Genomic DNA, 14,514 nt, shown 5'->3' with positions numbered 1-14,514 from the left:
TACATTTATAAAATATTCAAGTGACCTTATACCATAATAAAGACATGAGATTTTTACCAGCCTTGAAAAAATTTTGTGGAACATCAGGAAGTTTTAAAAATCCCCCATAACTGCAAATATTAGAAAAGTTAAAATGAGCTTTTCATTCACCTTTAATTAACTGTATATTGAGGGTCCATTTGAACAACCATTAGGATTATAAGTGTCCAAATGTGTACTATAAATATCCAGGCAAAACTAGATGTGGAAAATTCTGATTAAATATATATATTTATATTTATTTTACCTGATTAAATATATATTTTTTTTAATCCGGGCATTTAGAGAAAGGCTTAAGGGCCAGGTATATGTTCAGAACATATTTTTTTCATTGTTATGCTTCCATGCCAAGTATAGTGCTTGGTATAGAGTAGATACTCACTATGTATTTGCTAAAAGAATGAGAGCTACTTTTCCAAGCTGCAGGCCATGACCCTGATTCTGGGTGATGCTCCTGGCTCTTTGAACTCAAATCAACCCAATAAATAATGACTTCAGACACACAGTGAAAGGTGCTGTGTACCCTCAGAGCTTCAAAACTTGACAGACAAGAAGGTTGTGTAGAGAGTAGTGGAAATAATTACAACAGTCAATAAACCAGATGTGTCTTGGTTTGTACCTGTGTACTTGACACACTTACTTTTCACAACCAGATCTCCCAGGCCTGGTAAAAAGCTAATGTTTGACTGTTAAATGAGGAAGTTCCATGTCAGGTAGTTTAGCAGAGGAACCAAACCTGATGAAAAAAAGTACAATGAGTAGGAAGTAAGGAAGGCAACACAGCTGAGACCAACAGAAATGGGTGTCTTGGATGAATACTACTTAAACCTACCCCATTCTCCTCATTCTTTTCCGTGTTCTTCTAGTCTATTTCTCTATAATCCCTCTCTTTTAACTCTGCTTTTAAAGTACCTTTACTTAGGCATACCCCAGATTCCAAAGCTGCTAATTTACGTAGGACGTTTAAACTTCTGGGCTAGTAAGAGATTCAATTACTAAATGTTAACTTCTATTGACTTTTACTTGAGTGATCTATGTAACTAACTTAAGAAAATTAAGAAAGTTAGTGAAGGGCTAACATCACAGGATAAGTCTTTAATCCAGATAAGTCCTTCAAGCCAACATGTGTGTACCTTCTCCCTGGGCCAGCAAAGACTTCTCCATGAAACTCTGTGGTATCTCCAACTTGAGGCCATTCTTTCCAATGGGTGTCACATCTGATAGGATAAATGCTGGGAAATGACACCTAAGGACATTTGAGAAGAGAATAACGTTGAAAAACTTTCCCAAGTACCCTTTATGGTTTTGTGAACGATTCTAAGAATATTGGCATTCCAAGAACATGTTTATATTGATTTAGTAACTGCCTATTTCAAAAAGAATTTAAGACAACTCACAGTGAAAACCTAAGTGCAAGTAAGCCAAAACATTTAACACAAGTCAGAAACAGGAAACTAAATTTATCTTAAACTCTGTGGAGGCAATGGAACACAAAAGTTGGTGGTGAATTTTCTATTCACCAAAAAGATCAAGGAGAATACAATGGGTGTTGTATCTCTCAATTTCTAGCTGAAGAGAACTTACTAGTTCTTCAGGAACAATAAATATGTATGACAAAGAAAAGAAAAGAAAAGAAAAAGAAGTAAACTATGGAACAGCTACAGTGAATGGGATAATTTACATACATTATCACATTTAATTGTGGGCACAACCCTGTGAAGTAGATATTATTAATTATTTTTACAATTGAAGAAACTGAATCTCAAGAAAATTTAATTGAATTAACCAAAGTCACAACCAGTTAGTGTCAGAACTAGAACTTCAGTTCATGCCTATCTGATTCCATAGCTCATCTAACATACTCAGAAAAATGAGTAACCCCTACCTCTATCTCATCTGTACCTTCCAATTCAAAACATGCATACACACCCTTGCGCACATGCATGCACACACACACATGCACGATTTTTCCTTTTATAAGCAGGCTATACTCAGAAAGTATAACAGAGGAACTTCAGGAAAATGCCAGAAATAGCAGCTACAAGCTCAATAATCTCATTCTAATTATTATAGGTAAAGTGCAATTTCCCCATTTATGTGAAATATAAAATGCCTTTTTGTATACTTTTGTAGCCAAATCTTAAGAAAAAAATAGACATGTCTAACTTGTTATTCGGTGTGATGCTCTTTACATTTTTATCTGTATGGGGACATCTGAGAATTATACTGAGACCACAACAGTGGGCTTCAGGGAGGAAAAGTAAATCATATGCAGGAAGACCGGTAAACTGGGTTTTTTCCTACTATAGCACCCCCAAATAAAGTGGCCCCATTTCAGAAAACAGTGTGCAAACCTTGCTTAACTCCAGCCTAGCATCACTTGCCAAAGAATCCCATGTGATAGTTTAGACCAGTAGAAAGGGTCAGTGACCTACCAGAGGGCTGGCTCTATGGGAGGAGCTGAGGTGTTTAGGACTGACAGAGCCCCTAGCCCTCAAAAGCAAAAATGGGCAAAGACTAGGCAAGTTATCCTTTTGGCAAGGCCTTCAGTCCAAGCAGGAAATCTGGTAGGAGTCCAGTCACATAGACAGTCTGAAAGATAGAATTAAGGACAGAAGTTTCAGAAGAGGGAGGCTCATTTCTTTTGGGTCTGAGCCAGGTAATATAGAAACTTCAGGATAGATGTCTGAGTTCCTACAGCTGTGTGGAGCTGGGTAAGTGGTGTCTAAAAATTGGCACACTATTTACTGGTAACTTACAACAAATTTTAAAATCAAAAAAACTCTCATTCTCTGGCAAAGAAACACAGATAGATGAAGTGACTTGCGCAAGTGTCAACCTGTGGCAAATTCATGACCAGAACCCATATTCTGTGGGTTTTCTTCTAAAACGCCCTTGACCCATTTCTGTGGGTGACTCCGCAAGGGAGGAAACAAGCTTGGAGGGGGTGGCTGTCATGTTTTCGGTCTTTCATTGATCCATTTGTATGATACCACACCCATCTGACTGGCTGCATCACACAGGGGTCCTACAGAAGCAGTACGCCCTGGCTGCCTTAACATTTCAAATAAACATAAGTGTAAGTTAACTCAAATGTGGTCTAATTTGAAGTTCCTCCATGAACCATCTACATTTCAATTATCTGGACAAAAAATTCATGATGGCTTTTAGCTATATTGAATAGCAACAGCAAGGTTGACCCAAAATTTAGGAAATCCTAAAATTACATTATTAAGCACTGTGTAATGCCCCTCCCCTCTACTTCAAAGTGCATTTAAATGGATTTATTTTTACTGACAGAGGAAAGTCAACATGAGAATTAAAATCTACATATGACACCCAAAAAAACTAAGACACACACAGAGAAGCAGGAATTGAGTGTCTGGCCCATTATATACTGGGAATTTTATAAAATAATATAGAATTGTATTCAGTTTAAATTGAGTGGCACTTGTCACAAGCTATTATTTAATCTCTTCTATCAGATTTAAATCAGTTGCTGAATAGGTTGTCAAAACAGTAATGCTATTAGAAACTTTATGTTTGCATTGTAAACTTTGGCACAATTTCCATTTCTGAAAACATAGCTATACTTTTAAATTATGTTTGCTGTTCTCCTTCTCTTTCTCTATTTTCAGTGCTTATCAAAATATTTAGTATTAATAGTGTGCATATGAAACATAAATATTCCACGTACTGTTAGCGAAGAGCACCCTCTGGTCTATGACATTTACAAATACCATGGCTATTTCATGATCATTCTTTTTACTAATTCCAATGAAGAAGTATACCAGAGACAGCACTCCAAATGGACTTGAGATTCCTTCAGAAGGTTGTCTTTCTAGATGTACCACCTTTCATTAGTTATGTCTTACTAATTGTCACATTTGCATTCTATATGTGCACAGTATGATGCTACCTCACATAATGCAGGGAATGAAAAGGAGTGTGAAACATAGGCATCACATTTTAATGAGACAGCATTTGTGTTGAGTCTGAATGCCTGCAGTTAATTCAGAGAACAAGTATTTGAGTTAAAATTCTGACATGTTTCGCAAACCAAGTATTCATTGAGGTAGGCGAGGCAGAAGCATTGTAAGAACTCGTGTGACAATGACTACACTCGCAGTTCTGTGAGCAAGAAATATACTTTATTTCTCAGGTGGAGGTACCCTGTGCACTGGTAGTATGAAACTCTTTATTTTTTTCCTCAGGTCCTAAAGGGTTTCCCAGAATGTTTACAAGCTGACATTTGTCTACATCTCAACCAGACTTTGCTGCAAAACTGCAAAGCCTTTCGGGGGGCAAGTAAAGGTTGCCTTAGAGCTTTGGCAATGAAGTTCAAGACGACCCATGCACCTCCAGGAGACACCCTGGTTCACTGTGGGGATGTCCTCACTGCACTTTATTTCTTATCCAGAGGCTCCATTGAAATCCTCAAAGATGACATTGTGGTAGCTATTCTGGGTGAGTGTTTCAGAACCGGATGGTGACAAATTCAGGTATTAGCTGGTGCGATACGTAGTTTAAAACAATAGAAAACAGGACCGATCCATTTATTTGTGAGTACAAGACTGATAGGTCATTTTATTTTATTTTTTTATCATGTTATATTAATCACCATACATTACATCATTAGTTTTTGATGTAGTGTTCCATGATTCATTGTTTGCGTGTAACACCCAGTGCTCCATGCAGAATGTGTCCTCTTTGATACCCATCACCAGGCTAACCCATCCCCCCACCCCCCTCCCCTCTGGAACCCTGTTTGTTTCTCAGAGTCCATAATCTCTCATGGTTCGTCTCCCCCTCCGATTTCCCCCCTTCATTCTTCCCTTCCTGCTATCTTCTTCTTTTTTTTCTAACATATAATGTATTATTTATTTCAGAGGTATTGAGAGGTCATTTTAAAGCTTTATTTAGAATTCAATCCAAATCAAATTGACCTTGCAGAAAGTATGTTTTCATGACTGTCTCACTTTTTCTCTGATGTGTAAACACTTCCATGACTCTCTTTAGTTCTTGGCAGCTACTTAAGCGTTTGAAGCCAAATATATGAAAACAGTCAGCATTTTGCTTTTCGTGTTGGAGAACCTTGGATTCATGCTGGATCCCTTAACACCTTAAATAAAATGTATACATTGTAAGATACTTGCAAGCATGCGCCAGTGCCCCGTCGTGAACTGTGTTTATGTGTTGATAAATTTCATCTATTCGCTCTGCACTTTTACCTGCTGTGTCCTATCAAATGGAATTATATGAGTCCTTACCTAAGTCATATAAAAAGCTATGAACTTATAGAGATAAAGGTGGTGAGGAGATTAAAATTACTAGTAAATTAAACTGGTTTGGGTGCAAAAGAAAGTCCATCTGTCCAATCTGTCTGTTCAAAACCAAATTTAGTCAGTGTGAACTTGTAGGATTTCTTCAGAATATTAGAACAGTGGGAGAGAGGAAAGAAGCAGAGAGAAAGATCAGTTTTTCTCCCCAACACCTCACCAGGAGATTTAAGCCTCAGCATCCCCATGGGAACACCCACCCCCAATATTTGTGAACATAGGCACTTCTTTGTTTTCCTGTGGATTAAACCCAGGACCATTTAAATAATGAGCATGTAACTCAATGATTTCCTTCCACTAGATTCTTGATGTTAACATCCAAAAAAGGACAAGGATGTTGTCTGTTTTCTTTGCTGCTGTGTAAAACCAGAGTATGGCCTAGCACAGGATGAAGAAGTTTGAGTAATTCCTATATATCTTGATAATTTTGTTATAGTGACAGTTTTCTTTAAACCCGAAATTGACAAGATGCACAATTTGGTTTACGATTCAACAATCAGGCAAAGAATAAAAACATAAATCAGGTAGCAGCTACATAATAAACTTGGACTTTCACCAAGTTTGGCCTCAACAGTTTGCTCTGTATGTTGCCAGGGAAGAAGCATGCTTCATTGCATTCCTGATCTTAGAATCAGCCTGCCCCAGCTTCTACAGGGAGGTAACAAGCCCTCTCGCCTTATAAAAAAGTAATTTTAGAGTGTAGTTAAGCAGTACACACTGGCTGGCTTAGTTTTTGCTCATTTACAGTGATGTAAACTAATTAAAATGCAAAGCTCATGCTGAATTTAGTTGAGAGCTTTTCTTTGATAATATCTATGCCGAAGTATTAAAACTATGAAGAATTTCAAGATTCTTTTTTTCTGTCCCCATTTCTATGTAAATCTGCACCTAAAATCCTCACAAATTATGATTATTCATTCCATGTTTGAAGCGAGGTATTTATTTAAAACAAAGTTAATGTATTCTCTCCCATATCAATTTCTGTCATAGAGATATGATCTCTGATTTCTCCCCATTAAATTCACATTTAAAATAAGAACATTACAGATATTTTTGACCAATTGGAATTTTATTGTTTAAAAGTCTTTGATAGTTTCCATAGTCAGGTATATATAAACTTGTCTATCAAAAACTAACAGATCCAGAAAGTTGTTTTCTAAATCTGAAAAGAAGCTTCATGATATATGTAAGAAAGTACCATTTTACAACAACCGTTGACGATCTTTAAAAGTTATATGATCAATAATCTATCAGTTATTATTAAGCACGTATTCTGAAATTTTTAGGTGCCTTGACATTCAGAGACAGAAAAATCTAAGTGGCCATGACATTCAGATAAAACACTGGGAGGAGATTAAACCTACCAAGTGTGAAAAGATGTTGACTGGAGTCAGAATGCAAGGGATTTAATCCTGGCTACTCTCTCCCTCCCTTCACCCAACTAAGTAGGTGACCTTGACCTAATCAGTTTACCTCTTTAATAGTCAAAATATTTAGATAATAAGTAGTAATTTCTTTATGAGGTTATTTTAGGGATTAAATGAGATAATTCACCTAAGCATTTGACACAGCGCCTGGCACCTACTTAAATCTCAATAAGCACTTTTTGTTGCTGTCATCATCCTCATTAGTGAACAAAGCCTGGAAAGGCAGGTGGCCTGTGGCTAGGCAGAGGGGATGAGGAGGACCCCTCAGAAGCCAGATACTGAAATAATCCCAGGTTTGGCAAGAAAGCAAGGACACGCTTTTAGAATAAAGGCCATTTGGTAAAAAGGCAAGACTATAAATAAAACTAGATTTATTAAACAATTGGAAAATTCATCAAGGGCAAATCCAAAAGTGGTTACTAAAGGAAGTAAGGTATGTTCAAATTATACCGCTAGTCCTCTTAGTGTTGAAAGCGTTCCACTATACCCCTGGGCTTGGCATCACCCACCCCCTCCCCGAGACCATCCTGAGATAGAAAGTTTGTGAATCTGACTCACTGCCACCTTTTTCATATTCCTGGATTGACAAAATTAGACCACACCCACTATATGGCAAGGCCCTTTGCTAGCCATATAGGGCAGAGCAGACTAAAGTCATGTTTGCTGCATTTCTAGAGACTTAGCCAAAGAATCAAAACAAGGAAATAATAGGAATTATACCAGGACCAGTATGTTAAGAGGTAAAATTCCACTCAGCAAACAAACATGACTGAAGCAGTCGGTAGAAGGTACTGGAATTTTGCTGCCCAAGTGTCTGTTGGTCATGGGATCTTCCATTTGAAGTCTTTGGAATCCAGTCCAAGGATTGGTCAGTGGTCCCCTTGTACTTTTAGAAAGAAAACATTAAGTTCAGACTCCTTTTACCTCTTTCTTTTTTTTAGGAAAAAACGATATATTTGGAGAAATGGTTCATCTTTATGCTAAACCTGGAAAGTCTAATGCAGATGTGAGAGCTCTCACATACTGTGACTTGCATAAGATCCAGAGAGAAGACTTGTTAGAAGTGTTGGATATGTATCCCGAGTTTTCCGATCACTTTCTCACAAACCTAGAGTTGACTTTTAACCTAAGACATGAGAGTGCAAAGGTATATGTTAATGGTTTGCTTATTTTTGTACTTATGACATTTTATTTTATTCTTGGATCGCCAAAATACTTCTGAACGATCAAGCCAAATAGAGCAAAACTTTACCAATTCTGAATATTTGGAAGGAAAAGCCAACTTCATGTTGGAACTGCTAAGTCAGAGGGAAGGAATTCAGTCTAATTACTTCCAAATATACTGAATAACTTTTAAGGAGGTCAATTAAATTTGACCTTTCAGGAACTCTTAGGTGACACCCTGGATTTAAAATAGCCTTGGGTTATACTGAATGTACCAGTTCTTTGTAAGAAATGGGTGATCCTAGGCTGTTGAAAGTCAACTAGAAGAGCTTATTTTACACAAGGGTTAAAATATTCTCCCCGCTATTATTTACACCACACACTGGTTAGCAAGGTCTTTTCAATAATAATGAAAAAAATTAAACTCATTCAAGCTTAGGTCTGCATTTCACACAATTTCCAAATCACAGAAGTATAAATTAATCAGGCTTCAACCTGAGTCAAAATTAGTGTAGCCCTTGCATCCCTCACTCTCTTCTACTATAAAAATGTGTCTTTATGACTTATCACTATTCTAAGAATACAGAATTGCAGCCTACAATTTTCCTGTTAGTTTATTCCTCCCCCTTTTCTCCCCAAACCCCATTATCCCAGCTCTGATTCTAAATAGCTTTTTGCCAGAAACCAAATGTTGGGCTTTTGACACTTACAAGTTTTCTTTTTTAATGCTAACTAATATGCTCTCTGGGAGAAAAAAAATCCTCAAGTCAATAGTTAGGTAAAAGGTAGTAGATTTAATTCTCCCAGAGTTACAGTCATTCCAAGCTACTGTGACAGACTGAAAGAGGACAAACTTGTGCGGTCACCAGGGTACCATTTAATAACCTGAAGGATGAGCTCAGATAATTGCTTCTCTTCAAAATACTGAGAAGTTGAAAAATATCTAGATGATAAGAGGTTCAAGTTATCAAAAGCATATGTTTTTTATGCATTCAATACCTTATTAAAATCTCATTTTCATGTCACCAACCTCATTCCGATTTTGCCTTGAAAAACAACAAGATAACTTCTTTACATAAAAAGTTTGGACAGTGACCAAATAAAACAGGAGCTTCCACTGGTTTTATTTCGGAGCTTCCATTTTTATTACAGAATGATCATATTTTCCAGAGGGGGAGGAAAGAGGAACTGGGAATACAACAATAGCTCAAAATAATAAAATGTCTAAAGCATAGTGTTCATTGAATTTAACCTTATATTTATTGTTGTGAAGTTTAACTTTGCAACCATTACCATGTATTTAAACAGCACAGCTAGTTATAATTAACTTTTACTTTTTTCTCTGCAGTAATACAGATTCTGCAATTTTTTAATTATTATTTTTATTTTAACTTTACCAAGTTACAGAAAATACATTCCACACAAAAGAATATGTTGTCTCTAAATGTTGACAACATTATTCCCAAATACTTCTGACAAATAACTTCTACAACTATGATTTCCTCATCAGATGGTGAAACTACTAGAATTATTCTATCAGTCCATTTTATAATTTAGAGACAACCAGGAAGCCAAGTATTGTAGCTGTTTGCCTGCAATCTAATAATTAAGTCTCAAGTGGTTGAAATGATGTGAAATTGTAAAGAATTTACTGACAGTACCTTATGTTCAAATCGAATAATCTTCCATTTTATCTTCATGTCCATTAACAAAGGCTGATCTCTTACTACGATCACAGTCCGTGAATGACTCTGAAGGAGACAACTGTAAACTACGAAGAAGGAAATTCTCATTTGATAGTGAGGGAGACAAAGGTAATTCATTTTATTTCTAAAGTTTAAATGTACAGCATGTGGTTATTAGCTCTTCTTACTAAATACTCATTTACCACTGATTTCAAGGGTGAGTTTCATTCAGATTTTAGAAAGGCAAATCTTTTGCTTTTTTCAGGAGCTAATGACAGGGTTACTGTTTGATAGCTCTCAAAGATGTCATTCAGCAAAGCCATCTGAGATCTACAGAGACATCACAGATAGAGATATAGAGTAGGTTGGTTAAAAAAAGAAAAAGAGGGGGAAAAAAGGAGGCCAATTAATAGCAGTCGAATACTACACTCGGAGTCCTGAACAGAGTGTTCTGGAGGGAGGACCTTTGTTGCACCCTGAGTGCTTCATCTTCTCACGTGTATGATGTGGATAAAGGTAGTATTTGTTAGACCTCTTCATCCTCACACTCTCTGATGGACTTGCCACTCCTTGTCCTTTCTGGGTTTTTCTGCCCCTCTAACTACTCTTTATGTTTTACTCATGTATTCAATGAATGTTTAACATTTCACATTTTTAACGAACTACTCAATTTCTGAAAAACTAATTGTGTAAAACAGCCCCACGCTTCCCTAGGAAGGGAGATGGCACACCCTTTGTAATGTTGAGTAAAAATAGTGGATGTGTACTAGAATAACCTCATACCTCAATGGAAACCCAGATGAAGGTACATTCAATTATGCTTGGGCAGATGAGAGAAGGTTTTCCTGAAGAAGTCTCCATTCTTGCCCCAGGCTGATCCAACAAGCAAGCGTTCTAGTCTAAAATTTGGCTCTCAGCAGAACAAGCCCCCTTGTTTTCTTGAATACTCTTCTCTTGGCATCTGTGATACTGCACTCTTCCGATTTTCCTTTAGTGCTCAGTAATTCCCTGAAGAGAATTACAGGATCATTATCTTCTAAACCAGTTATTAGTTATTAGAATTTCTAATTTCCCCTTCCCTCAACAACCCTAACCTGTCCTTCTCTTAGCAGCTCCTCTGTTTTGCAGCACTAATTCCAGTTGTACTTCTCTGTCTATTTGCATCATTATTTAATCAATGTTGTTTGCCCCTAGACCCTCAACTCCATGGAGATGGGAAATATTTAGTCATCTGTAACTTCAGTGCTTGTCTCATAGCAAGTATTCAGCAAATATTTGTTGAAAAAGTGAATGAATTAATGAAATAGAATTTGAGCGTCTTCCTTTTGATTCTCTTCCTCCTTTTGCCTTCTTCATCCAAATTCTCTCCTTGGCCCCTTTCTCTCTGAATTCTCTCCCGAGGGCAGCTCATCTACTAGCTTCAGCTTACTCTACACTTCAAGTAAACTAAACTGCCCTCTATTCCATGTAAATCATTTCTGTCTCTTTGCTTATATCATTCCTTTAATCAGAATTTACCTCCTTATAGTCAAACACAGGCACAGGCAACCACACCACACCACTTTTTCATCAACCAAAATTACCTTTTTCTTGTCATGGTTACTCTCCAGGGATATATTCAACATAAACTCTTTTTTAAAGAAGAAATTGGCTTTGGAAGCAATTCATGAATTGGGAAGCATCTTATCTAGGAAGTAGAGAGATGCTCCTCAATATGAACTCTTTTCTTGATTTCCCCAAATATGTAGATTTTCTTTCTTTTATGAATTCCATGTCACTTTCCTTTGGTGATACTGTCAAAATCTGCCCTGCACAGTGGTTAATGTTTATTGTCCTTTTTCTCTATCAAACTGCAGATTCCTTTAACAAAGAATGGTTGCTACATATTTGTTGAATTGGGCTAATTGTTGAGTCCTCTGGCTGATTGCAGAACAATAAACCACTCAAATAGTGTGATAATTTATTTCTGTGTCATCTTTCATTATTCTCTTGGTAACTTTTTCTAAAATCAGAACCATTACTCTCAAGCTGTTCTTCGGTAGGCTTAATCAAAATCCTTTATCCTGAAGTTAATCTCTTATTTTTTTCTGGCTGGATATGAAGAACAACTTGAAAGTGTGGTCTATACAATAATGTTCCCGGTACACTTGAAGATTTCTTTTTAATTTTTTATTGTTATGTTAATCACCATATATTACATCATTAGTTTTTGATGTAGTGTTCCATGATTCATTGTTTGTGCATAACACCCAGTGCTCTACGCAGAATGTGCCCTCTTTAATACCCATCACCAGGCTAACCCATTCTCCCATCCCCTCCCCTCTAGAACCCTCAGTTTGTTTTTCAGAGTCCATCGTCTCTCATGGTTCGTCTCCCCCTCCGACTTACTCCCCTTCATTCTTCCCCTCCGCTATCTTCTTCTTTTTCTTTTTTCTCAACATATGTTGCATTATTTGTTTCAGAAGTACAGATCTGTGATTCAACACTCTTGCACAATTCACAGCACTCACCATAGCACATACCCTACCCAATGTCTATGACCCAGCCACCCCATCCCTCCCACCCCCCACCACTCCAGCAACACTTAGTTTGTTTCCTGAGATTAAGAATTCCTCATATCAGTGAGGTCATATGATACATGCCTTTCTCTGATTGACTTATTTCACTCACCATAACACCCTCCAGTTCCATCCATGTCGTTGCAAATGGCAAGATGTCATTCCGTTTTATGGCTGCATAATATTCCATTTTGTATATATACCACTGCTTCTTTATCCATTCATCTGGCAATGGACATCTTGGCTCTTTCCACAGTTTGGCTATTGTGGACACTGCTGCTATAAACATTGGGGTACACGTACCCCTTCAGATCCCTACATTTGTATCTTTGGGGTAAATACCCAGTAGTGCAATTGCTGGATCATAGGCTAGCTCTATTTTCAACTGTTTGAGGAACCTCCATACTGTTTTCCAGAGTGGCTGCACAAGCTTGCATTCCCACCAACAGTGTAGGAGTGTTCCCCTTTCTCCGCATCCTTGCCAACATCTGTCCTTTCCTGACTTGTTAATTTTAGCCATTCTGACTAGTGTGAGGTGGTATCTCACTGAGGTTTTGATTTGGATTTCCCTGATGCCTAGCGCTGTTGAGCACTTTTTCATGTGTCTGTTGGCCATTTGTATGTCTTCTTTGGAAAAATGTCTGTTCATGTCTTCTGCCCATTTCTTGATTGGATTATTTGTTCTTTGGGTGTTGAGTTTGATAAGTTCTTTATAGATTTTGGATACTAGCCCTTTATCTGATATGTCATTTGCAAATATCTTCTCCCATTCTGTCGGTTGTCTTTTGGTTTTGTGGACTGTTTCTTTTGCTGTGCAAAAGCTTTTTATCTTGATGAAATCCCAATAGTTCATTTTTGCCCTTGCTTCCCTTGCCTTTGGCGATGTTTCTAGGAAGAAGTTGCTGCAGCTGAGGTCGAAGAGGTTGCTACCTGTGTTCTCCTTTAGGATTTTGATGGACTCCTGTCTCACGTTTAGGTCTTTCAACCATTTGGAGTCTATTTTTGTGTGTGGTGTAAGGAAATGGTCCAGTTTCATTCTTCTGCGTGTGGCTGTCCAATTTTCCCAACACAATTTGTTGAAGAGACTGTCTTTTTTCCATTGGACATTCTTTCCTGCTTTGTCAAAGATTAGTTGACCATAGAGTTGAGGGTCCATTTCTGGGCTCTCTATTCTGTTCCATTGATCTATATGTCTGTTTTTCTGCCAGTACCATACTGTCTTGCTGATGACAGCTTTGTAATAGAGCTGGAAGTCCGGAATTGTGATGCCACCGGCTTTGCTTTTCTTTTTCAAGATTCCTCTGGCTATTCGGGGTCTCTTCTGGTTCCATACAAATTTTAGGATTATTTGTTCCATTTCTTTGAAAAAAGTGGATGGTATTTTGATGGGGATTGCATTGAATGTGTAGATTGCTCTAGGTAGCATTGACATCTTCACAATGTTTGTTCTTCCAATCCATGAGCATGGAATGTTTTTCCATTTCTTTGTGTCTTCTTCAATTTCTTTCATGAGTATTTCATAGTTTTCTGAGTACAGATCCTTTGCCTCTTTGGTTAAATTTATTCCTAGATATCTTATGGTTTTGGGTGCAATTGTAAATGGCATTGACTCCTTGATTTGTCTCTCTTCTGTCTTGTTGGTGTATAGGAATGCCACTGATTTCTGTGCATTGATTTTATATCCTGCTACTTTACTGAATTCCTGTATGAGTTCTAGCAGCTTTGGGGTGGAGTCTTTTGGGTTTTCCACATACAGTATCATACCATCTGCAAAAAGTGAGAGTTTGACTTCCTCCTTGCCTATTTGGATGCCTTTGATTTCTTTTTGTTGTCTGATTGCTGTGGCTAGGACTTCTAATACTATGTTGAATAGCAGTGGTGATAGTGGACATCCCTGCCGCATTCCTGACCTTAGGGGAAAAGCTCTCTTCTTTTCCCCATTGAGAATGATATTCGCTGTAGGTTTTTCATAGATGGCTTTTATGATATTGACATATGTACCCTCTATCCCTATACTCTGAAGAGTTTTGATCAAGAAAGGATGCTGTACTTTGTCAAATGCTTTTTCTGCATCTTTTGAGAGGATCATATGATTCTTGTTCTTTCTTTTGTTAATGTATTGTATCATGTTGATTGATTTGTGGATGTTGAACCAACCTTGCAGCCCAGGAATAAATCCCACTGGGTAGTGGTGAATAATCCTTTTAATGTACTGTTGGATCTTATTGGCTAGTATTTTGGTGAGAATTTTTGCATCCATGTTCATCAAGGATATTGGTCTGTAATTCTCCTCTTTGATGGG

General features: G+C 37.5%; 1 protein-coding gene across 2 annotated transcripts in view; it reads left to right on the top strand.

The window, feature by feature from the left end:
* KCNH7 (potassium voltage-gated channel subfamily H member 7) overlaps window positions 1-14,514 on the top strand; it is a 481,606-nt gene that overhangs the window by 435,171 nt on the left and 31,921 nt on the right. For both annotated transcript variants that reach the window (XM_027591038.2, XM_027591037.2), the window contains 3 exons: window positions 4,254-4,506; window positions 7,747-7,952; window positions 9,684-9,783. In XM_027591038.2, coding sequence (XP_027446839.1) covers window positions 4,254-4,506; window positions 7,747-7,952; window positions 9,684-9,783 — 559 coding nt within the window. The remainder of the gene's footprint in view (window positions 1-4,253; window positions 4,507-7,746; window positions 7,953-9,683; window positions 9,784-14,514) is intronic.

Source organism: Zalophus californianus, chromosome 3 (assembly GCF_009762305.2).
Source record: "Zalophus californianus isolate mZalCal1 chromosome 3, mZalCal1.pri.v2, whole genome shotgun sequence".
In the NCBI taxonomy this organism is placed as follows: Eukaryota; Metazoa; Chordata; class Mammalia; order Carnivora; family Otariidae; genus Zalophus; species Zalophus californianus.
Note: the sequence above shows the minus strand (reverse complement) of the source record. Positions and strands in the feature narration are given on the sequence as shown.